At 37.5% G+C, this 27,311-nt stretch overlaps 1 protein-coding gene across 1 annotated transcript in view; it reads right to left on the bottom strand.

The window, feature by feature from the left end:
* LOC110959952 (thyrotropin-releasing hormone-degrading ectoenzyme) overlaps positions 1-27,311 on the bottom strand; it is a 284,810-nt gene that overhangs the window by 55,914 nt on the left and 201,585 nt on the right. The window contains exons 7-10 of the mRNA XM_051949719.1: positions 22,383-22,520; positions 19,999-20,064; positions 12,139-12,204; positions 11,640-11,821 (exon numbers count right to left, since the gene is read on the bottom strand). Of these exons, the coding sequence (XP_051805679.1) occupies positions 11,640-11,821; positions 12,139-12,204; positions 19,999-20,064; positions 22,383-22,520 (452 nt within the window). The remainder of the gene's footprint in view (positions 1-11,639; positions 11,822-12,138; positions 12,205-19,998; positions 20,065-22,382; positions 22,521-27,311) is intronic.

Raw genomic sequence — 27,311 nt, 5'->3', positions numbered from 1 at the left:
ATTCCACAGCGATGTCTCTTAAACATCATCGTATTCTCTCTTGGAAAATGCGTGTCATTTCTGATCGAAAAAAATATTGTTGCTGGTTTAATTAAAGTAACTTTAAGTCAAGCGATTTGGATAAAATATTTCAAATTTATACGTAAATGTATAGCTGGACCAGCTTGTTTCCTCTCTGCACAGTCTGTATAATGTCAACCGCACATTTTTGGCCAATTTTTATAAATTGTTTTGATTAACTTTTGGCAAATTGTGGTCACATTTTGGGCAAATTTTGGACAAATTTTGGTTAAATTATTGGCAAATTTTGAGACTTTTTTGCCAATTTTTGGCAAGTTTGGTCTTTTTTTTTGAAAATTCAGGCAAAGTTTGGACAAATTTTTGGAAAATGTTTTGACAGCTATTTGGCAAATTTTGGATGAATTTTTGGCAAATTTTGCTCAAATCTTGGTCAAATTTTGCCGCATTATTTGGAAGATGTTTTGGCGAATGCTGGTCCTTTTTTTTTTTTGCATTTTTTGGCAGATTTTGGTCAAATTTTTGGGGCAATTTTTTGTCAAATTCTGGGCAAATTTTGATCAAACTTTCGGCAAATTTTTGGGACACTTCGGGCAAATTTTTGGAAAATGTTTTGCCAAATTTTTGACTAATTTTGGGCCATTTTCTAACTAGCTCTTCCTTTGGTTCATTGTATTACGGTGGCCTTTCACACACAAACACACACTCGTCGACTGTGAAGCGTTTGCTAATTAAAATCTGCTCTAATTACAAGTTGATTAGTACTTTAATGAGTCTTTAGGTTCCAGAAATCAGAACGAGTTACAGTCCTTTAATGTCCACTGACTCGTTCCTAATGAGCTCCAGTAACAGCACATTCACATTAAAACGAACCACTGCTTGGTGTTTTTGTGGACGATGAATGACTCCTTATTTTGGACAGATTTGAGTAATACTGAGTAAAGTTCGAGTCACTTTGGACATGACGGAGAGGAAAATTAAACAGTGGATCAGAAACAGTGAACAGAGGAGTTAGTTGTTGAAGATACATTCGGCATGGTGAGACATCTTTCTACTAATGATGAACAGAGACTCAAAAAAGCGTTTGTATTTTTGGATCATTTGTAAATATTTTACTCTTTCTGTTGCGTGTATTTTGAAAAAAATCATATTATGTCTCCTTTTAGTTGGTTTTATGGTTTATTTGCAATTAATTTTGGTCATGTTATGTCTTATTTATTGTTGCATATTTGTATTTTTCGGTAATTTATATACGTTACTCTTTCTGTGCATCATTTTGTTCAGTTTATGTCTACTTGATTTTGGTGTTCTTGCTTCTTTTAAACAGAATTTTACTCATTCTGCATCATTTTTGGAATCATTTTATGTCTCTTTGTGGTCATTTTACTTCTCATTTCTCTTGTTTCAGGCATTCTTGCTTCATTTGAATGTAAATTGATTTATTCTGTGTCATTTTGGAGTTATTTAGTTGTTTTGTTTTTTGTCTGAAGAGGCTGGAAACATGGAAGTCATTAAAAACAAGACACAAAATGACAAAACAACACAGAAAAGGCCAAAAATTAGTTCCAAAATGACGATAAAGTGACGAATAAAAGGGAAAAAAATGCAATAAAATGAATGTAGCATGGCTCAGAAGCACAAGCAAAGTAGAGAGAAAAAGTCTGTAGAGTCTGGAAACATGAAAATAGATCAAAACAAGGCACAAAATGACACAGAAAAGGTAAAGGTTTAGACATTTTCCACAAATTCTGAGCAATATTTGAAAAATCTTGAGTCATGTTGGACAAGCTTTTCTTGTTTTGAGGAAATTCTGGGTGTTTTTGGACATTTTTTTGGGGGAAAATAACCTGTGACTGTCCTCGTAATCTGATCGTAGTGTGATCCAACGTCACATTTAGCTGCACACTGAAACAAACCAAAATTTCCTGGATGGAGATCATTAACGCAGTCAAACGTCAGGAGACGTGTTGATTCCAGGTTTTATTGAAGTTTTGTGAAACAAGTAATCAAAGAAATTCAACCTTTCCAGGGTTCATGGCATTCCAGCTCAATTAAAGCACGCTTTTTTAGTGCATGACTTTATATTGCAGAGAAAAATGACTGTTTCTGTTTTACGTGAGGAACCAAAACATGACGCCACTTTAAAGTCTGTTTCCTGAGCTGCTATACAACACATTTTAAGCGTTACTTGTTTGTCAGTTTCCCCACATGTTGGTCATTTGTTCTTGTAAATTGCTGCAGACGGGAGTAAATCAGGATGATCTGGGTTTAAACTCCCTAAAAGGCAGCTGTTCACTGCTTTGCTTCGTCACTGCCTGAGACTCTGCAGGGAGCCGCAGGATGGATTCTGCTTTTTTAATTCATTCTGTTCCCAGTCATGCTTCAGCTGAACTCCTTCCAATAAAGGCATCCTGTTTGTTTCATCATATCTCAGTGTTTTGTTGCATTTTGAGGACTTACTAGTGGTGGAAAGTGAACTCCTGAAGCTACAGTTCCCTAAACGTCTCACATGCAGATATTAGATGCTCGTCTTTTTTTATATTTCTTGGGTTTTCTGGTTGTTTTTTTCTGCTCTTGTTTAATTTTTCCTCATTGTGGTTCATTTTTTTTCTGCAATATAAATTCCTGCACCAAGCAAAAGTTGAATTTCTTTCATCATCTGTTTCAGAAATTAAAGAAAAACCTGGAATCAACACGTCCCCAGACGTTTGACTGCATTAATGATCTCCATCCCGGAAGTTTTGGTTTGTTTCAGTGTACACTGTGATCACATTATGAGGACAGTCGCAGGTTATTTTCCTAAAAAAAATGTTCAAAAAGACCCAGAAATTACTCAAAACAAGAAAAGCTCAAGATTTTTCAAATATTGCTCAGAATTTGTCGAAAATGTCTCAAAAATCATCCAAAATGATGAAAAATTTCACCCAATGTGAGGAAAATGAGCCAAAATTGTCTCAAAAATAGTCGAACTTGACTTAATATTTACCCAAAAGCATACAATTGTCTCAAATGACTCCTGACTTCAGAATAAAAGTCTCCATCAACCTGCTCCTCTGTTCACTGTCTCTGAGCCATGCTTCATTTATTATCTTGATTTTTTAAAATTACCTTTCCTGTCATTTTGAATAAATTTAAGTCACTTTGAACAGATTTTGAGTCATTCTGACAATTTTTTAATTAGTTGAAGTCAAAATGAATATTTTTAAACATTTTTTCAACCATTTTGAGCAAACTATGTTAATTTCATTTCTCTTTCAAATATGTTTTGACAGATTTTGAGCCACTTAAAACATGAATATTTACATTTTTATAGCGTCTGCAGACTTTTCTCTTTACTCTGCTCCTCATCAGTAGAAAGATGTTTCTCCATGCTGAATGTATCTCCAACCACTTCCTCCTCTGTTCACTGTTTCTGAGCCATGCTGCATTTATTTTATTCATCCAGTAGCTTTTATATTCCTGTCTGTCTCTTTTGTTTTCTCTGTTTTTGTTTTGTGTTGTATTGTTGTCACATTTTGTCCTTTTTTTCATTATTTGTTTTGTTTTTGTCTTTGTTTTGTCGTCTCTTCTCTGTGGAAACATCGCCTGCAGTTCAACTTAAAAACTTTTTGATTTTTTCTCCTGTCGTTGTTGGTCACAGTTGAGTCACAAATAACGTTCTAGGTGGAACATTATTTGGGAAATTTTTGATTTTTACAGAATGTTATCTTTTTGGTAATTTTTTTGGCAATTTTTAAAAAAGGACATATAGAATAACATGATTACGATAAAATATCACAAATGTTACATTCATTTTTATATAGATACAGTTTTAAATAGTTTCCAAACTTGTCACTTCTGTACGCTATGGATAACATCAGCTGCAAACTTTTGGCAACTTTTTGGCAACTTTTCTACGAGACATGCAGAATAAAGTAATTTTGATTAAATATCACAAATTTAAGCTTTAGTTTATATTCATACAGTTTTAAATAGTTTCCATATTTTTCTCATCTCTGCACACTCTAGATAACGTCAAACTTTTGGCAAATTTTTGGACGAAGTTTTGACAAATTTTGGGCATTTTTTGTGCTATTTTTTACATGAAACCTGCAGTATAAAGTCGTTTTGATCAAATATCACATATTTAAGCTTTAATTTACATCCATACATTTTTAACTTGTTTCCATACAAGTCTTCTCTCATCACGCTCTGGAGAACATTGATGGCAAATTTTGGGCTTTTTTTTGGACATATTTTTGATAGATTGTTTATCAATCTTTGGTGATTTTTCTAAATTAGATACACAGAAAAAAAAAGTGACTTTGATGAAATATCGTGATTTTAAGAGTAAAAAAGCACGTAATACATCGTTATGACTAAACTGATTAAAAATTTTAACGCAATTCTTCTTTTTCTCTGGCAACGCATTTCAGGCAGTTTGTCCAAGCAGACTTGCCGTCATGCAAATGCACAGTTGATTCGGTAATGGCAGAACCAATCAACTCAAAATGGAAGATGCTAAACAGTACGTTGGCCATCTCAGTGGGAAATGTGAATGATATTTGTATTTATATATATGAAACGTGACTGATATAGATAAAAAATGATTGATATTTAATCGTGATTAATCAAAATTAATCCACATGAACCCTGCGATTAATTTGATCAAACATTTTAATTGTTTACAGCACTAATAAAAAGTAAAAAACGCTGCCTGCAGCTCAGCCAAATATCCCAGAATTTTGTTCCACATGTTGATTGTGTCAAATTGTGCAGAGTTCTTAGTGTTTTGCAGAAGCTGGTTATTGTAATTCTTAAATGAGACAAGCAGAATAAAGTGATTTTGGAGGAAATGTCACAGTGTTGAGCTCAGATTTGGTTGACTTTTCAGACAGAACAGCAGGTGACACATTAAAAAAATCAACTCGGAAAGCTGAAAATGCGATGATTCTATCTCTTTTTACCATTTCTGGCTGACAAATGCTGTAATTTTGTCTTTGTTTTCAGGTTTTCAGGGTTCAGAGAGTTCAATCCTGTCAGATGGGCCTGAAACAAACAGATTGAGCGAGGACATCCTTGAAGAGGCCTTCAGAGCGTACAGCTGACATGCATGTCCTTCTGCTTTGATTGCATCAGGCTTTGCAAAAATGTTCTGCAGACCTTGAACAGATGGTGGAATTTCAGTCACACATCACGACCTGATTCGGCTCCAGAAGTGTCGTCTTAACTTTGTCCTCTTTGATTTTGAAATAAACGCTTCATGAATTCTTTGTTTAGTCAAATCTCTACTTCAGAAAGGCATCGCAGTGTATAAATAAACTTTACTTCCTCATGAATAATTCATAGCCGTCCTGTTTAGCATTAAAGCTCCTCGTTAAATCAAAGTCGTCCAATCAGATCTCGGCTGGCCCGTCAGCTGATCGGCGCTGTTAAACGCAGCCTGAGATCCTGTTTGATTTATTTTCAGTTCCATCGCCTCGACCCCTTCATCACATCGTCCTCTGGTTTCTCCTCTTTTTTCTGTCAGCTCAGTTCTTTAAAAAGCTTTTACTTGCTCTGCCGTGTCGCCTGTTTGATGGTGGGAAAATAAAGAAAAAGAAGAAAACCTGAGACGCCCGAGCAGGAACAGAGAGAACCGCCGCGTGTTCGACAAAAAACAAACTCGACACTTTAACGAAAAGTCAGAAAAGACAGATTTCGTTCTGTCGTCTGCTATGCTGATGTGACAGCTGGTCGGATCTCATTTACTGGAAGTGACAGACTGTCAGCGAAAGAGCCCGTTGGTTGGTCGACTTTTATTAGTTCCTGAAGCTTCAGTCAAAGCAGAAGACGTCGTTTGAAAGAGACGTGAAATCAAGAGACGAACTGAAAACATCCCAGGCAGACAAGAAGTCACTCATCCTCACACGGAGATGGAGGAATTATACACATTTAAATTATTGCATTTATACCTGTACAGTTTTAATTTGTTCCCATATTTGCCTCCTCTCTGCACAGAATATATAATATCAACTGCAAATTTTGGGCAAATTTTTGGTTAATTTTTGGCTAATTTCATGAAATTGTTGGGGAAATTTGTGGCTAATTTGAGGCATTTTTTGGACAGATTTTTGATAATTTTTGGCAAATTTTGAGCATTTTTTCTGGCAAATTTCAGGCAATTTTTTTGCCATTTTTTGGCTAATTTGGGGAAATGGTTGGGCAAATTTTGGGCAAAAAAACGTTTGGGCTTTTGTGGCAAATTTCTGGCAATTTCTGGGCAAATTTGGGGCTGTTTTGGAGCACATTTCTGGCAATATTTGGTCAAACAATTAGTAAATTTTGGTCAATTTCTTGGCAAATTTCAGGGAAGTCTGGGAAAATGTCTGCATGAGACAAATATCTTTCTATAGCTGACTCAAAATCAGGCAAAAAAAGACTCAAAAATGATTTAAATTGTCTGTAGAGACGCAAAAGAAATCCCAAATTGAACAAATTTTCTGTTATTTTTAGTTACTTTAAAGTCCTTTCGACATTTTTTTGGTACTTCAGGCAGATTTTTATTCAATTCGGACAACTTTATTTGACTTTGGACAAGTTTTAAGTTATTTTTAGACAAGTTTTGAGATGTTCTGGACAAATTTCAAATAATTTTAAAGAACATGGATGGAGCATCTGGAGGAACTATTTTTTCCCAATGTTCCTGAGTTATTCTGGTAAATTTTATGCATTTGGGCAAATTTACAGTCATTTTAGGACAATCTTTTCTTTCGTGTTAAGTCAATGTTTTTTAGTCATTGATGTGATTTGACATGTAGAGTTAGCAGAGGCTGTAAAAAGATGTATATTTTTCCCATTTTTTTCAGTATTGGTAACACCAAACCTGTAGCCTACATGTTGACTCCATGTTTTGTCATTTTTTTGCAAAATAAAAATTAAAGCATTTAAACTTTTTCCCTTTTGTCATTCTGCACAGAAGACATTTCTGAGTTCTCTCTCCTTCATGGTCGTTCTGTTTCCTTAGCAGTACAGGACTCAATACTGCAGTGAAAAATGAACCCACAGTGAAGAAAAATGTGACGGGAGCAAAGAAAGCAACGAGGTAAATGCAGCAATAATATTAAAAACATCATTTATACCAGCAAACATAGACAGGAAGGGTAACCTTTTTCCTGCAGAATGAGCAGTTTCATCTTTCATCGTCTCGGTACATTTCGCTGACATATTTTTACCTATATGAGGTTTTTTAATGTACAGAATGCAGAGTGGCCATTTTAACCCAGTATTGATTCCATTTTTTTTTTCAATTTGAGATGGCTGTCAAGTCACATTTGGATTTGTTTCAGTAGATGTCTATGGATTTCTATTTTTCCCCCGTAATAAAATTGTAAAAGTCAACAGAGTAATGCCACTGAGCCTCTGAACGCAGCTCTGCAGCATCAAACAGCAGCTTCCGATTCAATCCCAGCGTTCAGCCGTGACGCTGGATCAACTTAAAGCACAACAGCAGCTCCTTCTCTCTCTCTCTCTCTTTTTTTTATTTTACAAGTGTTGGCGAACGCCCCGGGAACGCAGAGCGAGTCTGAATGCCGCCCCCAGGAGACCGAATAAGAAGCCAGAGAAAGAGTTCATCTCCACCTACAACAAACAGTTCATCAGCCGACGAGACCTCGGCAGCAGAGGAGCTCGAGCAAAAACACAAAAGACGAGGGATGAAAGACGAGGGGAAAAGAACAGAAGAGCAGCAAGAACATGAAACGCAGGAAGGTGAGGAAAGTTTTTGGTGAGAAGCCGAGCGGGTCAGAGCGATTGAATGAAAAGAAAATGAAAAAGAAGAGAACAACAGGTAAAAGAACGGAGCCTGATGAAGTATTGATGGAGGAAGAAGTGGTTCGGTGAATAAACTCCAGAGGTTGAGAAAGACGTGAATAAAACATTGTGTGAATCAAATATAAATGAAATATAAATGATGTAAAGGTGGTAAAGAATGTGGGGGAAAAAGTGGAAAAGTGCTTCTTCAGGAGAAAACGCAGCGCGAGGACAAATTTAGAGCCCAATGTGGTTTACAGGATAATCCTTTTGGTCGGGGAATGAAGAACAAATGATTGCTGGACTTTCAAAAAATATAAAAAGTTCATCCAAGGAGCAGAGGAAAGACCTTTTATAGTCGCTGATCCCAGTGCTGTCTGTATAGAATCTCAGTCGTCCAGGTCATGGTGATCTGAAGAGCTTCAGCAAAAAAAAAACCAACTCGACGTCTTTTTGGTCCTTTAAGTCCTTCAATTTCTCTTCCAAGATACTTTTTCAGCACTAACTTGAATAGTAAGGAGTCCAAAGTCTTAATTCTACCATAAAAAACAACCCCAGGCCCACTTTTTGAGGTAGAAATGGTGGAAAAACAGATGAACTGCTCAGTCTGGTTGTAGTTGTTTAGTCTTTAGTTCCATATTTAGGTCTGTGAACTTGTCACTAAATTGGACAAGGCAAACTAAGGTCAATGAGGTGACCAAGCAACTGGACTTTGGTTCTTGAAGTCCCTTCACCCCTTACCCTTTTTCAGTGTTCACTTTAATAGGAGTTCAAGGTCTTTATACCATTATAACACCAACCTAAGATTCATTTTTCAATATGCAAATGGTGGTAAAACAGATGAACTGCTCAGTTTGGTCCACTGTTGGGGTTGCTGAGTCTTTAGTCCCATGTATAAGTCTGTGGACTCCTCACTACATTGGACAAGGCAATCTGAGGTAAATGAGATTTCTTCAGTTCTAACTAGGGAGTGCAAGAACTTCATTCTCACCCCTAAATCAAAACATTCATGTAATAACCACACAAGATTCATGTTTCCAGATATAAGTGTTGGTAAATCGCCTGGCAAGGGACCTCAAGACTGCACCTGTACCTGATGACTATTAAGTCTCATTCAAACCATTAAATGAGTATCTTTTCTCCTTTAATGGAGAGTTTTGTCCAAAAAAGCTGGTATTGTGTTGTGGTAATTTAGTTTGCATTATCTATAGGTCTCTGCATTCCTCGCTACACTGGTCAAGACAATGAGTCATTCGATAATTTAACCACGTCTTATCCACGAGGCTTTTTCAGGGTAAACTTGAACAGAAAGGAGTTTGAGGTCTTTATACCATTATAGTAACAACCTAAGATTCATTTTTCAATGTGTAAATGGTGGTAAAACAGATGAACTGCTCAGTTTGGTCCTGTGTTGTGGTTGCTGAGTCTTTAGTCCCATGTTTAAGTCTGTGGACTCCTCACTACATTGGCCAAGGCAAACTAAGGTGACAAAGCAACTGGACTTTGGTTCTAGAAGTCCTTATCCAAGAGGTTTCTTCAGTTCAAACTAGGGAGTCCAAGATGTTTATTCTCACCCTCATATCAAAAGATTCATGTAATAACCACCCAAGATTCACGTTTCTGGGTGTAAACGATTATAAAACAGTCTGACAACGGACCGCAGGACTGCATTATAAGTACCTGATGAGTGCTATACCTTGCTCAAACCATTTTCTGTCCAAAATGTGAACATTTGTGTCTTTTAATGAGTGTCCTTTCTCTTTGAGAAGCAGAGTTTTGTCCTAAAAACCTGATATTCTGTGTTGTGGTTGTTTAGTCTGCCTCATTTATAGGTCTGTGCACTCCTTGCCACAATGTACAAGGCAAAAACTCACTCAATAATTTAACCACATCTCATCCAAGAAGCTTTTTCAGGGGGAAACTGAATAGTCAGAATTCAATGTCTTCATTCTCTTGTAAAAACTACACAAGATTCACATTTTGAGGTATAAATGGTGATAAAATTGCCTTTCCAGAAACCTGAAGATGACATAATAAGTACCTGGTTAGTGTCTTTCTTCAATCTTCTCTTAAATCAGTTGCTGTCTAAAATGTGGACATTTCTGTCTTCAAATGATTGTCCATCATACTTTAGCATTTACAGTCAAGGCCCACTAATGTTCAGGTTTTTTTTCCTTGTGATGAACTAGTTCTTGTCACTAAAGTGCACTAGTATGTTGTGTTTGGAGAAAATCCACCCTCTGTCTGGTGTTGTTCCAATAAAAAGTTGGGTAATTGGTTGTGTTTTATTTATTTAAGAGCAGTTTCATAAGAAGAGACAACTTCACAAGGCAATAAGTCAGTTTAAAGTTTCACGAGAAATATCATTAAGAAGGATGAGTTTTCCAGATCTTTCCAACAGTAAAATAAATGTTAGTGGAAACCAATCTGTCTATTAAAACCCTTATATTCCCTAATCTGGTGTCATTGTTGTTTACAGACGGTGAAAATGAATCTCAGATGTTGGTTTTAACTCCAAACTTCTGCCATAATTGACAGACTATTAACCTTCAGAAGCCAAAATGCTGTTTGAAAAGCATGTTCTGTTCTCTTAAAGCAATGTCCAAAATTACATCATTTATCTGCACCAGAAACTGTATAAACAGAATTAGTTGTCAGATTTTCAACTTTTAAGATGGTCCTTGAATCAAAACAGAGTTCCTTTTAAGAAACTTGCCCAAATCTCAGCTTTAAATTTCTCAGTTTTCTCTCTGTTTAATGTTGCACTGTTTTCGATACATCTTTTTGCAGACTTTATGAAGGTCACGCCGCGATAGCTACAGTTTTTAAGAACTTTCTAAATACATGTATGCTTCAGAAACTAAAAAAACAGCAAAATGTATGCAACTTTTACCAGACTTTATGTGCAGAGGGTGGGTATAGTTTTATAAAGACCTGAAAGATGGTCATAGCAATCCAAATAATTGCATAAAAACACATCTTTTGATTTGTCTGTACTTATTTTGTTGGCTCAGTAGCAACCTTAGGAGATGCTAGAGAAGATCTAGATGCTTCAAAAGTTTATATGTGTTGAATATTTTAACAAGTCCTGCAGAAAAGAGTGGTTTTTATGAAATATCACTCTTTTAAACCTGAGTTTGGTTAGTTTTTACAGGTGAGTAGTTCAAGGAGTTGAAAATTTGTCTGTTTGTACAGTTTCTAGTTCTGAAAAATGGTGTAATTTGTGTGTTTTTGTGGAGATTTTGTGTGTATCATCATAGTGTATCTCTGAGTGATTTTTTGTGTTTGTGATGTTTTGTGTCCATTTAGAATAATTTTGCTCATTTTAGTGGTGACATTATGTCCCGTTGTGGTCATTTTGTGTCTTTTCATGGTAGATTGTGTCTCTTAGTGCTGATTTTGTGTGTGTTTGTGGTGGTTTTGTGTTCCTTTGTGGTCATTTTGACTCCCTATATGGCGAGTTTGTGTCTTAATGGTGATTTTATATGTAACTGAGGTGACTTTGAGTGCCTTTGAGGTGATTTTGCATCCCTTGGTGGTGATTTTGAGTGTGTTTGTGATGATGTTGCGTCTCTTTGGTGTTGTTTGCTCCAATAGCAGTCTTTTTGAATCATTTGTGGTCATTTCGTCTCTCTTGGTGGTGAGATTTCTGGTGCTTGTGCCTGTTTAAATGGTTTAATTTGGGAACATTTTAAAAAAGAAAGGTAGTTCTAACAACTTCCAGTCTTCCAGTTCTATGGATTCTTTTAAATACCGGAGTATCTCTAAGGAATAACGGTGGAAGATGTTTAAAAGTTGGTTTTCAGTAAAGTGAAACAGACAGAAAAAGGCAAATTTGAGGTTTCTCTGACCTGTTGTTCTTCCTGACTTCCGACTGTCCGTACAGGAAGTGCTCCTGGTTGATGGTGATGTAATGAGTCGGCAGCTGCTCTGATTGGTTCTTGCTGATGGTGACGACTGGGTAGCCCATTTGCAGAGTCCACCTGTCCATCATCTCGCCAATGTCGATGTCCCGCCCCTCCGAACGCATTGCCTGCGACAGACCCAGCAAATAAATAATCAATGCTCGATAAGAGTCATTTTATAGACATTTAATCAATTAATAAAGGTCCTGAAAAGTCATCGATAACCTGGTTACCTGATGTTTAGTTCAAATTCACAGGTAATAAAAGATCTGATTCGAGCACCCTTAGCAACACGAAGGTGACATTAAACTTCTTGTACGGAACAAAAAAAAAAAAGTCATCCTGGCAACAAAAGCTCATTAAGTCCTCCTCGCGAGCATCTACCAGTACGTAATTTACAGCTTTCAGTCAGTGAGGATAGCAGGTTCATAAAGGTGAGCTTTACCTCCGATAGTTTGCTCCACAGGTCGTTCCTGGCTGCGTTGCTGTACATGTGACTCAGCAGGTAATCCTAAAAAACAACAGCAAACACGTCAGTCCACACCTGAGCTTGTGATCTTGGTTCACAAGCTTAATGCTACGTGCTAATAACACGTAGGATTAAGCTATTTCTAATAAACACGGGGAGTTAATTGGACTCCTGCAATACCTACCTGTGAAGTAAGTGTAGATTTACACCCTCTGATATCACCTACACAACACCACACAGGTCATGTTTATACAAAAATGAGCCCAAACTGCCTGACAACCACACATGAAAAGAAAAACAACAGCTTAAGTCTGGTATTGTGTCTGTATCTGAGGAACTGGAAGGTGTATTTTCATGAGAAGAAGCATTAACAGTGAGGAAGTACCAATCCAAAACCTGGATCTTTCTAGAAAATGTGTCTTCTTAAGTACGTTAGAGTTGCTAAAATGAATCCAGTTAATATGAGCAACAACTTAACTCTGCAATGCAAGAAGAAAAAGTTGCATTTCTGCATCTAAAGTGTTACCTAATGTTTTGTAGGTGTTTTTAGCTGGCAATGTTCACCATGACAAAGATTTATGTGGTGTTTTATGACCTCCCATGAAGCTGTTGTGCTCAAGAGAAACTCGGTTTAACTACAGTAGGACAGTGTGTTTAGCTAGCAAAGGGGCACCATGACAAAGACCGCACGGATTTTTTCGATGTTTTTGATCACTTTGTGTCCTTTAGATGTGATTTTGTGTTCCTTCGTGATCATTTTATGTCTCGTTGGTGGTGACATTAGGTCCCTTTGTGATCATTTTGTGTTTCATAGCTGTGGTTCTGTGTTTGTGGTCATTTTGTCTCTGTATGGTGGGTGTGTGTCTTTTAGGTGTGAATTTTGTGTCTTTTCTTGGTCATTTTGTGTCTTTCATTGTGAATTTTCGTCTCTAACTGGTGGTTTTGTGTCTTTGAGGTGTATTTTTTTTGTCTTTTAGTGGTGTTTTTATGTATTTAAGATGATTTTGAGTGTCAGTGGTTAATTCACATCTATTTGTTGTTATTTTGCATCTTTTGGTGGTGTCTTTGGGGTGGTTTGTCTCTCTTCATGGTTGTTTTTTGTCATTTTGTGCTGATTTTGTGGCTTTTTTTGATCATTTTGTGCGTCTTTGGTGTCATTTACCCTAATTGCAGTCTTTTTCAGTTTCTTTGTGGTATTTTTTTTCCCGCGTGTTGCTTTTTTGTGTGTTTTCGGGATCATTTTGTGTCTCTTGGTGTTGATTTATTTTATGTATCTTTATATTCATTTTGCATCCATTTGACAATTTTTTTTTTTTTTTTTTTTTTTTGGTGCTGTTTGCTGCAACTGTGTTGTTTTTGTTTCACTTTGTGCATTTTTGTGGTGATTTTGTGCCTGTTTGTGGTCATAGTGCATCTCTTTGTGGTGGTTTTGTGTATCTTCGTGGTCATTTTCCATCTATTTGTGACGATTTTTTTGTCTTTTTCGGTGTTGTTTGCTCCCAGAGTGGTGTTTCTGTGTTCTTTTAGGGTCATTTGTGTGTTTTTGTGGTGATTATGTGTCTTTGTAGTGATTTTTTTGTAGTTTTTTTCGTGGTGATCTTACATGTTTGAGGTGATTGTGTGGCTTTGTGGTCATCTTGCTTCTATTTGTTATCATTTTTCTCTTTGTTGGTGATTTTCTGTCTCTTTGGTGTTGTTTATTCTCATAGTGGTGCTTTTGTCTCATTTGTGGTTGTTTTGTCTCTCTTGATGGTGAGATTTTAGGTGCTTGTGCCGGTTTTGCATCTAATTTTGGTCATTTTGCATGTTTCTGGGGTGATTTTTCGTCCTTTTGTGGATTTTTTTGTCTCTATATATTGTCTGTCTTTTCGTGATGATTTTGCATTTTTCATTGTGAATATTTATGTCCTACTGGCGATTCTTGGTCTTTTAGTGTTGATTTTATGTGTTTGAGGTGATTTTGAGTATGCTTGTGGTGATGTTGTGTCTCTTTGGTCTTGATTGTTCCAATAGCTGTCTTTTTTGTCTCATTTGTGGTCATTTCTTTCTTTCTTAATGGTGCCATGTTTGGTCCTTGTGCTAGTTAAGTGGCTATTTTGGTAATTTGGCATCTTTTTGTGAGTTTTTATGTCTTTGTGATAACTTTCTGTCTCTTCATGGTGAGTTTGTGTCTTTTTTACCTGATTTTGTGTGTCTGTGAGATGATTTTGTGTGTTTGTGGTTACATTTTATTTGTCTTGTAGTGATGATTTTATATGTTTGAGGTGACTTTGAGTGTCTTTGTGGTCATTTTGTATCTATTTGTTGGCATTTCGCATCACTTGGTGGTGACTTTGTAGTATCTCTTTGGTGTTGTTTGTTGCAATAGTGGAACATCTCTTTGTGGTTATTTTGTGATCATTTCAGTCCTAATGGGATTCAGTGGTGTTGTGGTTTCACTTTCAGCCTGTACTTCCTCTCCTGTGCCTGGTTTGATCTCCAGAACCTCCGATTCAGACGCTTCCTCCAGCCGCAGGAGGTTTCAGGGGTTAGTTGGTGGTCTCTGGGGTTTATAATCAAACCAGGAAGTGTTTGGAGATAAGGCCAAAAGCCGACAGAGAGCAGCTCTAATCTGCTTCTCCTCTGTCTTCTGGATCCTCGGTCAGGTTTCCTGGTGTGAAGGAGCTCGATAAGGAGAAGAAGCAACTCTTTATTGGAGCCAGATGACACCAGAGATAAGAGCTCATGGGGTTTCCAGGTCTCTGACATGAGATAAAAACACACCAGTTTTACGGCCACAAACCTGCGACTGGCTCCACCGATAACACACGGGAGCAGTTTGAGTTTCATGAAATCAGTTTGTCAGAGGAAGTTATTCTACGTTTTACTGGTATTTTGTGTCTTTCTAGTCGCTTTGTGTCACTTTGGAGTTGGTGTTTTTGTGTGTTTGTGGCTGTTTTGTGTCTCTTGGAGGTCGTTTTGTCATATTGTGGTCGTTTTGGGGTCATTTTTTTGTCTGTTCTTGGTGATTTAGTGTCTCTGTGAGGTCGCTTTTGTGTCTTATTTTTGGTCATTTTATGTCTATGTGTTGTTGTTTTGTGTGTCTTATTTTCATTCTGTGTTTCTTTGTAGTCATTTTGTGACATTGTTGCCATTTTGTGTCTCTTTGTGGTTATTTTGCATTACATGTTTGTTTTGGGGCGTCTTAGGTTTACTTTGTGTCTCTGGAATTCAGTTTATGTCTATTTTTGGTTGTTTTTACATGACTTTGTTGTTGTTTTGTGTAACTTTCTGTTGATTTTGTGACTATTTGTTGCCATTTTGTGTCTCTCTATGGTCAGTTTTGCGTCTTTGCGATTATTTTGTTCTTTTTACAGATTGTTTCCATTCCCTGTTTGTGTTTGCGTCTCTTTATGGTTGTTTTGTGTATAACTTATGTTTATTTTGCGTCTTGTGTTTTTTGTTTGGCATCGTTTTTCTTTGCATATCTTTATGGTCGTCTTGTGTCTCTGTCCTTGTTTAAGGTTTCTTTGTGGTCATGTTGCATCTTGTGTATTGTGTTTTTGCATATCTGTGTGGTACTTTTATGTTTACTTTGAGCTGCTTTGTTAAACTCAGTGTTTCCTCCGAGTTCTTCTGAAGTTTTTTGCCTCATTAGCATCACATTGAAATGACATTAATTTACCAGATTCATCAACATCGAAGTCACAGTCAGCTCTGACAAATCTGCCGTCAGGATCCAAATACCTTTTATATTCTGCATCTGAGAGCTAATTAAAGCCAGAACCTGGACTTTCACACCTTTTTACATGAATCTGAGTAATGACATCGACCAAGGGCACCAGAGAAACATCTCACTTACTGGAGGTTAATAAGAATTTACTCTCTCTACTGTGTTTTTGTCTTTAGTGTCCTTCAGTGTCTCTTTGTCGTCATTTTCTGCATCTTTTAGGTGATTTTCTGTGTCTCTGAGTTGGGTTTGGTTTGATTTTTCCATCCTTTAGTGGTTGGTTTGTGTCTATTTGCTGTCATTTTAATGGCGAATTTGTGTCTTCTGGTGATTTTGTGTCTCTCAGTGGTGATTTTTTTTTATCTAAATGTGGTCATTTTCTTTTCTTTGTGGCCATTTTCTGTCTTTTTGTAGTGATTTTATGTGTCTTTGTGGTGGTTTATGTATTTTATGTACTTTGTGTTTATTCATGATCATTTTGCATCCCATTGGGATGATTTTTTCTATCTGTTCATGGTCATTTTGTATGTTGTGGTGATTTTGTGTCTACATGTTGTCAATTTTCCTTTCTTTGTGACCATTTTGTGTTCTTCAAAATTATTTGTTTTGGGTTTTTTTTTGGTCTCCTACTGATGATTTTACGTGTCTTTCTGATGGTTTTGTGTCCATTTGTGGTCATTTTGTGACACTACATGATATTTTTGTCTGTTCTTTGTCATTGTGTGTGTCATTGTGGTGATTTCTTGCATATTTTGGTTGTGTTTTTAAGTCTTTTGGTGGTTTTCTGAGTCTTTGTGATGATTTTGTGTCTACTTGTGGTCATCTTTAATTTCTTTGTGGTCATTTGGCATCCTATTGTGGTGATTTTGTGTCTATTTGTGGTCATTTTGTGTCTTTAATGGTGAGTTTGTGTTTCATGCTGGTGATGTTGTGCGTCATTGTGGAGATTTTTGTCTCTTCATGGTAATTTTGGGGTCTTTGTGGTCATTTTTGTGTTCTTCAAGATGATTTGCTTTTTTTTTGGTCTCCTACTGATGATTTTAAGTGTTTTTTCCGATGGTTTTGTGTCCATTTGTGGTCATTTTGTGACCATATCTGATATTTTTGTCCGTTCTTAGTCAATGTGTGTGTTGTTGTGGCATTTTTTTTTTTTTTTGCATCTTTTAAGTCATTTGGCGGTTTTCTGTGTCTTTGTGATGATTTTGTGTCTACTTGTGGTCATTTTTAATTTCTTTGTAATCATTTGGCATCCCATTGTAGTTATTTTGTGTCTATTTGTGGTCATTTTGTGTCTTTAATTGTGAATTTGTGTTTCATGCTGGTGATGTTGTGCGTCATTGTGGTGATTTTTTGTCTCTTCGTGGTAATTTGGGGTGTCTTTGTGTTCATTTTGTGTCTGCACTGGTTTTTTTTATCCCTTAGTGGCACCTTTGTGGTGATTTCATGTCTCTTCATGGCGAGTTTGTGTCTGTTTTTGATCATTTTGTGTCTCTCTGGTGTTGTTTTTAACCTCATTGTGGTCATTTTGTGAAGATTTAGTGCTGATTTGTGTCTCTATTAACTTCAACAAACCCTTCAAGCTGCATTAATAGGAAAACAGCAGTTTTAAATAAACTGCAATTCTCTTTTCTGCGCCTTACCTTCTACATTAAACTGAATACCAGTGAAATTTGCCGCCGCTCTGTTTGTGGAGTTGTGTTTTGTGTACTTATGGCTGCTGTCACGCCACAAATTGTCAGATTTAGACTCCATCAGGTGCCGTTTTAGCTGTTTTTATGGCCGATTATGAGTTTTATTTCTCACTAAACGTCCGATTAAAGTTCAGTGATGCAGCAGCAGCAGCAGAGGGAAAATGAACCGAACCGCAGCAGAAAATATAGTTTTCCCAGATTTTTGCACACAGCCGAGGACTGAAACTAATGTTGCTGGCGAAGAGTGTGTTGTCATGTTCTAAGCGCACACACACACACACACACACAAACACACACACACACACACACACACACACACACACACACACACACACACACACACACACACACACAGTATTCTCCTGGATCAGCAGTGTTTTATATAGAAGCTGGTTCTCACTGTGTTCCAGTTCACTGACAGCTTCTGCAGGAAAATCAGGACAAAGTGTGTGCGTGTGTGTGTGTGTGTGTGTGTGTGTGTATGATTCATCCATACTTCTATTCAGAACTATATTTAACCCATTTCCCTGTTACATCATGTGACATCATTTTTACAGTAGCTGCAGTCTGACCGTCCAGCTCTGAGCAGGAAAACTGTAAAATACGGCCATTGTGTCGGTTTTCACCAACACAATTCGTGTGAGTTTTTAGAGTCAGTGAGTGTCTCTGTGTGGTCATTCTGTGTCTCATTGTGGTTGCATTTTGCACCTTGTATTGGTGGTTGCGTCTGTCTTTTTTGTGTTCATTTTGTCTCTTTAATGGTCATTTTGTGTCAATTTTTTTATGTTTTGTGTAGTCTTTGAGTCTCCTTGTGATTTTGCATGTCTATGTCTTCATTTTGTGTAACTTTTGGTTGTTTTGTGTCTTTTGGTGGTCATGTTGTGTACATACTTGTGTGTGTCAGTTTGTCATTTTATGTCTTGGTGTTTATTTTGTGTATCGTTGTGGTCATTTTGAGTCTCCTTGTGGTTGACTCATGTCAATTTTGTGGTTGTTTTCGAGCTACTTATAGTGATTTTGTGTTAATTTGTAGTGGTTTTGTCTTTGATTGTGGTCATTTTGTGTCTCCTTGTCGCCTTTTTGTGTGTCTTTGTGGTTGTTTTGTGTCTCCTGGTGGTCATTTTGTGTTAATTTTGTCTCTTTGTGGTCGTTTTGTCTTCTGTGTGGGGTTGTAGAGTGATTTTGTGTCTCCTTATCCACCTCCATCTAAACTTAAACAGCCATCACTAAACAGATTACCTGTTAAACATCACTTATCAGGTACTTATTACATAGTCCTCAGGGCCCTCACCAGGCAGTTTCCCTAGCATTTTCAGCTTCACATGAGTTTTGGGTTTTTAGCAGTCAAAAAAGGTGTGAATGTTTGTGGTAGGGTTCTCTCACCAGGCAGTTTCACAATCATTTACATCTTTATTAGGCTTTTAACAACCCAGGACTCATCTGGAGGTGTTGATAGTTGTGAAATGATTGACCTGAGGTTATAATGTAGTCCTGAAATCCCTCACCAGACAGTTTCACTATTAGGGGTTGGGTCGTTTTAATATGGTTTTTACAGCCATCATATCTGTTTTGGGTTGTAAACAACCCAAGACCCACATGAATTAAGGTGGTAAAGCTGCCTAGTGAGGGATCATAGACTTTTAGCCACTTATAATGCAGCCCTGAGATCCCTCCCCAGGCAGTTTCACTGGCATTTACACTACAGTTTCGGTTATTTCTGAGTTTGGGGGTATGTGCCTCAAATCATGTGATTTAGGCGTGAAAATAAGTACCTGGGACTCCCCATCTGTTAGTTTGTGGAAGAATCTTGGATTAAGGTGAAACATTTTCAAATTCCAGTTTCCTTCTAAACAGGCATTACACATTACACTTATGGATCGATTTTAGATTATTTTTGATGCATTCAAACCAGATTTAAACTGTAAACTGAATAAATAAACCATAAATCTATCTGATGGTGTTAGACTAACTGCCCTGGACATTGACCTCAGTAATTTAAAGTTCTGGCTGCTGTCCCCTGGACGCCCGGAATCCATCCTTTAGAATAACATATTAAATCTCTTGAAAAGTGTCTCCAAAAAGTGTTTTGTTCCTTCCTTGAGAACGGCGGCTGGGCTCGGCTGGGCTCGGCTTGACCTCGGGTTGCGCACAATTGATTGTGGCATTGACAAGTTGTTACATCAGGAAGAAGCAGAAAAACTTTCCCTCAGACTGCAGCGCTGCAGTCAAACACACTTATTCACCACTCATCTGTATGCTCAGGGTATTCCAGACAGTCGGGCTTCTGCCAAAATATGACTAAACGCTCACACAGCGTCTGTATTTGAGTCTGAATGCTACATCCCGTTGTGTCGGTGACAAATCACTTTAAAGCCCAGCTGTTCTCTCCGATACTGAAACCTCTGTATGCACAGCTGGACCTGCACATGAACTTACGTTGAGGCCTTTCTGGAACAGCGGCTGTCCCATCACGTTAGCCAGCATCCGGATCAGCGCCGCCCCCTACAGGACCAACAGGGAAACACACCGTCAAACACAACACCACCATTTTACACTGAGGGATTCTAAGCGGGAAGCACATCTGAAGCAAACTTTAATATGATGGGAAACATGAAAGAAATTTGTTTGTGTTTCCATTAGCTGCTTTGGAGCAAATAAAGTGGGGGATGTTGTCAGGAGGTAGCGACCAGAAGGTGCATCTGCTAAAAATTCTCAATGAAAAAGACGTATAATGCTAAACTTTGTCTATATATGAAAGAAAAGTGTAGAAAAGAGTCCAGGAATTGTTTTACAACTGAGAAAGTTGTAATCACTGTTTAATCTCAGCTGGTGTCTGCCATTTCCATGCTGTTCTAACTCAAAGACAACAAAAGAAATAGCTAATCACTCATATGATAGCTAGTAAAGAGGCACCATGACAAAGACTTCCATGGTGCTGAATGACCTCCAATCAGAGCTCACAAAAAACAGGGATCAACTGGGCTTAAGTATGGTTGAACAGTAGAAACTTGACTGTGTAATGTCATCAGAAGGTGGTGCTACAGTCTACATGACTGTAATAAAAACAAGAAAGTTGTAATTGTCTCAGCTGGTGTCGGCCATATTTGAAGCTTAACAAAAGAAACAGATTTGAGTCAGTTATTTGAGCTAATTGTTCGCTACATCAGAACTAATCATGTCTTCTATGACAAAACTATCATTTTAAAAACCTTTCTTGTTTGCAAAGCTGCAGGATAATTTTCAAATTTAAACTTTTTCATATGCAATACTGCAACATGTGCATAAAAATACACTATACTTAGCAAGCAGAGAGCATTGTGGGGCTGTAGCTAGTAAAGGGGCATCATGACAAAGACTTAATGAGACTGAACAGTAGAAACTTGGCTGTGTAATGTTGTCAGAAGGTGGCGCTACAGGCTACATGACTGTAATAAAAATAGTAGAAGAAGCTGGACACAAAGCAATCTGTCTGCAACTGTAAAATAGCATTATTTTTAAACCGACAACTAAATAAGGAAAGTATCTGTCAGGCCAGCCACCTGGTAAAAAGGACATGTCATCACATGTCAGACGAAGCTCTGAGGAAGACTACAGATGCAGTCGAAACATGTCAGCAAGGTAAAACCATGCTTTCCTTATTTAGTTGTCGGTTTAAAAGTAACGCTATTTTAGAGTAAGAAACAACAAAATTAACATAATCCAACTGTGTGCTACTCTATCTGCTCAAAAATTTGATGCAAAATGCAAAACTTTGTCTATCTATGAAAGAACAATGGACACAAGTGTCCAGGAATTGCTTTTTAATTGAGAAAGTTGTAATTACTGTTTAGTCTCAGCTGGTGTCGGCCATGTTTCATGCTGCTCTAAGGCAAAAACAACAAAAGAAACAGCTAGTTTCTCACAGCTTTCAAAACTGCAGAAATGTTTTTCTGATACAATACAGCAAAATGTACATAAAAATATGCTATACTCAGCAAGCAGAGAGCACTGTGATGGTTTAGCTCCAAAAGGGGCACCATAACAAAGACGTTTGAGGTGATTAATGACCTCCAACCAGAGCTCATGTGTTTCTCATGTGAATCTCAGAATGTATACAGTTAAGAAGCAGAAGCTGATGGTACAGCTGCATCTTTTGACTGAATAATGTTGATTTCGTTTCAGATTTTCAGCTTTGGCTGATTAGAAGTGCACTTTTGGTTGACTGAAACTTATTTAAATTGCTAAGACAGTTTCAAACATCCTGTTTGATCCATTTTTGGAGTTGTTTTGACTTTCTGTTCTGCTTTTGGTTTGAAGGTTTGGGGAAAACATTCAGCCATCCAAAACCTGCTACTGGGTATGGAAGGTCTGAAAAATGCCAAAAAGACAATTTTTTTAGAGCTAGAAATGGTAAAAACAGCGAGATTTTAATGTACTGTGGCCATATCGTGTGCTATGAATTGAAAGTAGCAAAAGTAAAATTAAAATTAAAAACACATTACACTGAAATCTTTTACTTCTTTGCTTTGACTTGTCTCCTCATAACAATCTGGACAAAACGTGCTAAAAACAACAAAAACTTCTAGCAAATGAAAGTTTTGTGAATATGAAAGACCACAAAATTTCGGTTGGTACTAATATTACTATTCATAGTATGAAAGTAAAGTTGTGCACAGCTTCATTAAATATGCTAACATTATAAAAAATTAGCTGTTTCTGAAGAGATCAGGTGAGAACTTTTTTTGGATTGAGTTGATTTTATGTGGAATGACTCCACTAATTTAATCCGTATTAATGAATTCAGCAGCACAAAAGACTTCACTGAGGGTGCAGCGACTGACCTTTTTGTAGGCGATCCAGTCGAAGACTCGGTCGATGTCCGTCGCCTGCTCCACTTCCTGTGAGATGGGATGGGAGGAACTGAGGCCGTCCAGCAACATCACCTCGTGGAGGACGTCAGTCAGGAAACGCTGCTTCTCCTGGAAACACAAATGTCACGTCTTTATCTGCTGACAGACGCTGCATCGACATTCAATCCTCTGGAGACTCACGGTGACACTTAGCAGATAAACATGTCAACAGACGGATTCACAGTCTGACTGAACTGCATGTCAGATGGTCAGATATTACAGACACCTCTGACTTTACAAATTCAGGGTTTATAAAGATAGAGACATTTTCGGCTCATCCCAAACAGAAGAACTGAAAAGATGTATTTTGTTAACCACTTATGGTAATAGAGGTTTCATTTACTCAAGCAGAAAAGTAATTTTTGTCTATCAAATGGTTAGAAAAGACTGGATAATTGACAGCTTTAATCACAAAACACAACCTGTATACAAACTACTGTTGTGACCCAAAGGTACATTGTATGCAAGACAAAACCCTAAATGACTCAAAAATTCATCTAAAGTGACCAACAACCAGTGGTGGAACAATCAAGTACTACAGTTAATGTCAAAGATGGCCAAAAACATAAAAACATTTGAAAAAAACTCGTCCAATACATCTTGATACGTCTCCAAAATGACTCAGAATTGTCCAAAATGTCTCAAAGACTTGTTTAAAAATGACCAACCAGATACTATACCTAATGTCAACAATGACCAAAAACATATTTAAAAAAAATTGGAAACCATTGTCCAACACATCTTTAAACTTTCTCAGAATGATGCAAAATAGTCCAAAAATGACTCAAAAACTCATCTAAAATGGCCTACAACCAGTGGTGGAACAATCAGGTACTATGGCTACTGCAAAGAAATGACCAAAAGCATCAAAGAATTTGAAAAAAATAGTCCAAAACATCTTAAACCTTCCCCAGAACGACTCAAAATTGTCCAAAATGACTCAAAAACTCATCTAACATGACTGACAACCAGTGGTGGCACAACCAAATAATACGGCTTGAGTGAAAATGACCATACACTTCAAAAAATTCCAAAAATTGTCCGAAACATCCTGAAACTTTTCCAAAACGACTCAAGATTGTCTACAATGTCTCAAAAACTCGTCTAAATGATCAAGAACCAGTGGTGGAAAAACCAGGTACTACAGCTAACGTCAAAAAATGACCAAAATATATATAAAAAACTTGTCCAAAACATCCTGAAATTTCTCCAAAATGACTCAAAATTCTCCAAAACGAATCTAAAATGACAGCCAGTTGTGGCAATCAGGTACTACAGCTAACATCAACAAATGACCAGAAACATAAAAAAAATTGAAAAAAAAATTGTCCAAAACATCTTGAAACTCCTCCAACATGACTCAGAATTGTTCAAAATTACTCAAAAATGTGTCTAAAATGACCAACAACCAGCGATGGAACAACCAGATACTACTGCTGAAGTCAAAAATGACCAGAAACATCATAAAACTTTGAAAAAACTTGTCCAAAACATACTGAAATCTCTCCAAAATGACTCAAAAGCTTGTCTAAAATGACCAACAACCGGTGGTGGAACAAGCAGGTACTACGCCTAATCTACATTTTCTGACATGGATGTAAAGAACACAGGTTTTCAACGCTCTTCAACACGGTTCATGACCACTTATAGAACCATAATGAGCAGAAATACAATTTCTTGTTGAATTTCAGAACTATTCAGTTGTCAAGCGAAACTTTAATCTACTTAAAGTGTGTATTATTGAGGATTGGATTAGATGCAAAAAAGTAAACTTGAAGAGGATAGTTAAAACAACATTGATGTTGAAGGGTTTTGTGTGCTGGTGTAAAGTTTTCTTCATCATAACATGGAGGTTGTTTTGTAATTTATGCTCCCATTAAGAATAAACTAGACAATAAAGTGAGGTATATTTCAGGTTGGCTCTACCTTCTGTTTATCGAGGTCACATCCAGTTTCTAAAGGCTAACTCATCATCTGTACCATCTTTGTTCTCCACAACGCTGCTGTTTGAGCAGGTAACCGTGCCGACAGTAATGAAGAGTCTTTAGTGATTTTTGGAATCGGGAGTTTGCTTTGGTTTCCCTCCAGCTTCGGCTTCAGACAGACTCCAGCTAAATTAATTATGTTTGGAAATCAAAGCCGGTCAACAAGTTGTCTTCTAGCTGAAGAGCTGGATCAGTAAACAAAGGTTTAGTTGAGTTTGTTTGTTTCTACCTCTGTTGTCGTTCGTCATTCGTCGTCTTATTGCCATCCTTTCAGTCTGCCTCCAGATCTAACTTTTAGAGTTTCATTTCTCCTCTCATGTCCGTCGGATTATTTTCCTTATTGCATGTTTCTTTTGAGTCTCTTTTTTTCATACCGTCTCTTCTGTTCTTCTTCATTTCCTCCCATTATTCATTTCCTTCTGTCGCCTCTCCTCCTCTGCCTGGCTGGTTTCAACGTTTTAATAGACATCCGCAAACATGTCGGGCTTTAACGAGCTCTGTCTAAATTACCCCCGGGATCAGGCTAAATCCGGAGGAGTGCGGCTCTGTCTAATTCATGGATTACAGTGTTTACTGTGGAGATTTGCTTTTTAATGAACTTCCGTCGCGTAAAGCAATCGAATTGTTGGCTTATTAAGTTTTAGTCATTAATGAACAGAATGAACAAGAATCTCCTTTAAAATTAACAATATCTGCAGGGATCTGGCTAATTCTTGGCCCCGACGTAGCTCTGTGTAATTCATGGATTAAAGTAGATGTAGTTTTAATGAATCTGCATCTTGTTAAACAAAAGTTTCTGGAGATATTAAGTTTCTAACGAATGAGAGGAGAAATGGAAGGGACATTTTACATTGTCTGCTGGGATGCGGCTAATTCTTGGAAGATGTTACTACTGATTTACATGTGTCAGACTTGACATGTGTCAGTCTTGTTAAACAACAAGGTTTAAGAGAACTTTGGAAAAAGAAGCTACAGAGTGGGAGACGTCTAACTCCTGGATCCAGAGTCTATGCTTATGCATGTTTCTTTCTCAGACTGTACCTGTCTTACCTGGTGTGACAACTACTTGTCAAATAAAGAGTTTCTTTTGAAATAAATGTTTTCAGGGTTAACAGATCTGACTCATTCCTGGATTTTTTCTTGGTTTAAACAGGAAATGGTTCCTTCCTTAAAGGATTTATCACATTTCTATGTTCTTCTACTGTAAATTTTAGGTTTTAGGAAGAATTTCTGAAAAAGAAACTGCAGATTGGGAGAGGACTAATTCCTGGATCCCCATTCTATGCTTTTACATGTGTAGACGTCTTACTCAGCAAGCGTAAAATAAAAAGCTAGTTTGGACATAAATACTATCAGGGTTGAAGGAAAAGTGATGGATCTGACTAATTTCTGGATGTTTCCCTGGTAAAAATAGGATGGATTCCTCCTCGAAGGATCTGGCTAATTCCTGCTTCCATCACCAGAGTCACCAGAAACACAAACACACTCAGGTAAACACACAGTGGAGAGGACTCCACCACAAATCACGCAATTAGTTAATTAGCTTAATGGCACATTTGGACGAAACTGAAACGACTTGGTGAGAAATGGGTCTAAATGAGACATCGGCTCTAATTAAGAGATGCTTTAAATCACCTGGAGAGAGAACGAGTCGGTCCATCTGGTCCATCTGGTCGTTAAGAACCAGATGGACCCACATGTGGAGGGACGGGAGCAAACAGGAACACAGACGGAGGACAGAGCTGCTGCTGAACTTTTAGACGTCTGCTTCACTTTCCACACCGTCAACCCTCTTATTTTCCGTGTCACTAAAACTTGGCGTGTTTGGCTAACAGACGGCACTCTCAGGAACATTTGAATCCACCGTGTCCACGACCGGGGAAATCCTGTTTCCATCAGGTTCGTGATACACTGGAGCGCCTTGAGTATAGTTCAGGTCAAAAGTTGAGCTGCTTTTCAAGGCACGTCGCATTAAAACTGATGATTCAGGCTTCGCTAAAAACAGAACTGGGTGTTTTTTTTACCAGCTGTATGTTGAAGAGACCAGTCAGGAATTTTAGCTGAACTGCACCAATTCTGTCAAAGATCCAACCAGAAGCTTGTGGATGCTCCTGATGCAAGGTAAAAATGGATGTTTCACCAAATATTAGCGTTGCTGTAAGCAAATTTTTGACCCAGCAGAAGACCTTTATTGGATCTATGAAAGAACCAAAGTGCTTGATTGTAGTTTTGGTTATAAAGACACATGCATTACAGTGATAAAAAGAGTTCTACGAGTTCTACGCTCAAAGTCTTCGCAAGCCTTTGAAGACTTTTGCTAACTGCTGTATCTGTGGATTTCTCAAATACTAGGAGTGATTGAAAAGTCACGTGGATTTCAACGTATTTGAGAACTAAATGTGATGAATCTTGACCATGAATCAACATCAGAACCCGTCTTACAGATGTTTTTGTGAACATTTGCGTTTTCTCCTTAAACTGTAGCAGAAAGCATGTGGATGATCATGATGGTTTGTGACTACAACCACAAATGGGAGCAAAATTACCTCAAAGTAACACAGATCAACCAAAGCATGAGCACAAAATGAAAAAAACTACAAGAAAATTATTCAAATTAAACAAAAACTGGTTAAAAATGTCCATCAACCAGTACAAAAGACTAGGAAGTGATACAAAAATATAGCTTTCCTGAGTCTAAAATGTCAAAATAATCAGAATGTGATGAAGAACAGCCCCAGAATGACAACAAAGTGGCATAAAAGAAAAAGGAAATGTCCAAAAAATGATAAAACAACCAGAAAATATGACAAATGAACCAAAAAGCAATTGAAAATGTCTGTCAACTAGCACAAAAAGACTAGGAAGTGATGGAAAT

This window comes from Acanthochromis polyacanthus, chromosome 1 (assembly GCF_021347895.1).
Source record: "Acanthochromis polyacanthus isolate Apoly-LR-REF ecotype Palm Island chromosome 1, KAUST_Apoly_ChrSc, whole genome shotgun sequence".
In the NCBI taxonomy this organism is placed as follows: domain Eukaryota; kingdom Metazoa; phylum Chordata; class Actinopteri; family Pomacentridae; genus Acanthochromis; species Acanthochromis polyacanthus.
Note: the sequence above shows the minus strand (reverse complement) of the source record. Positions and strands in the feature narration are given on the sequence as shown.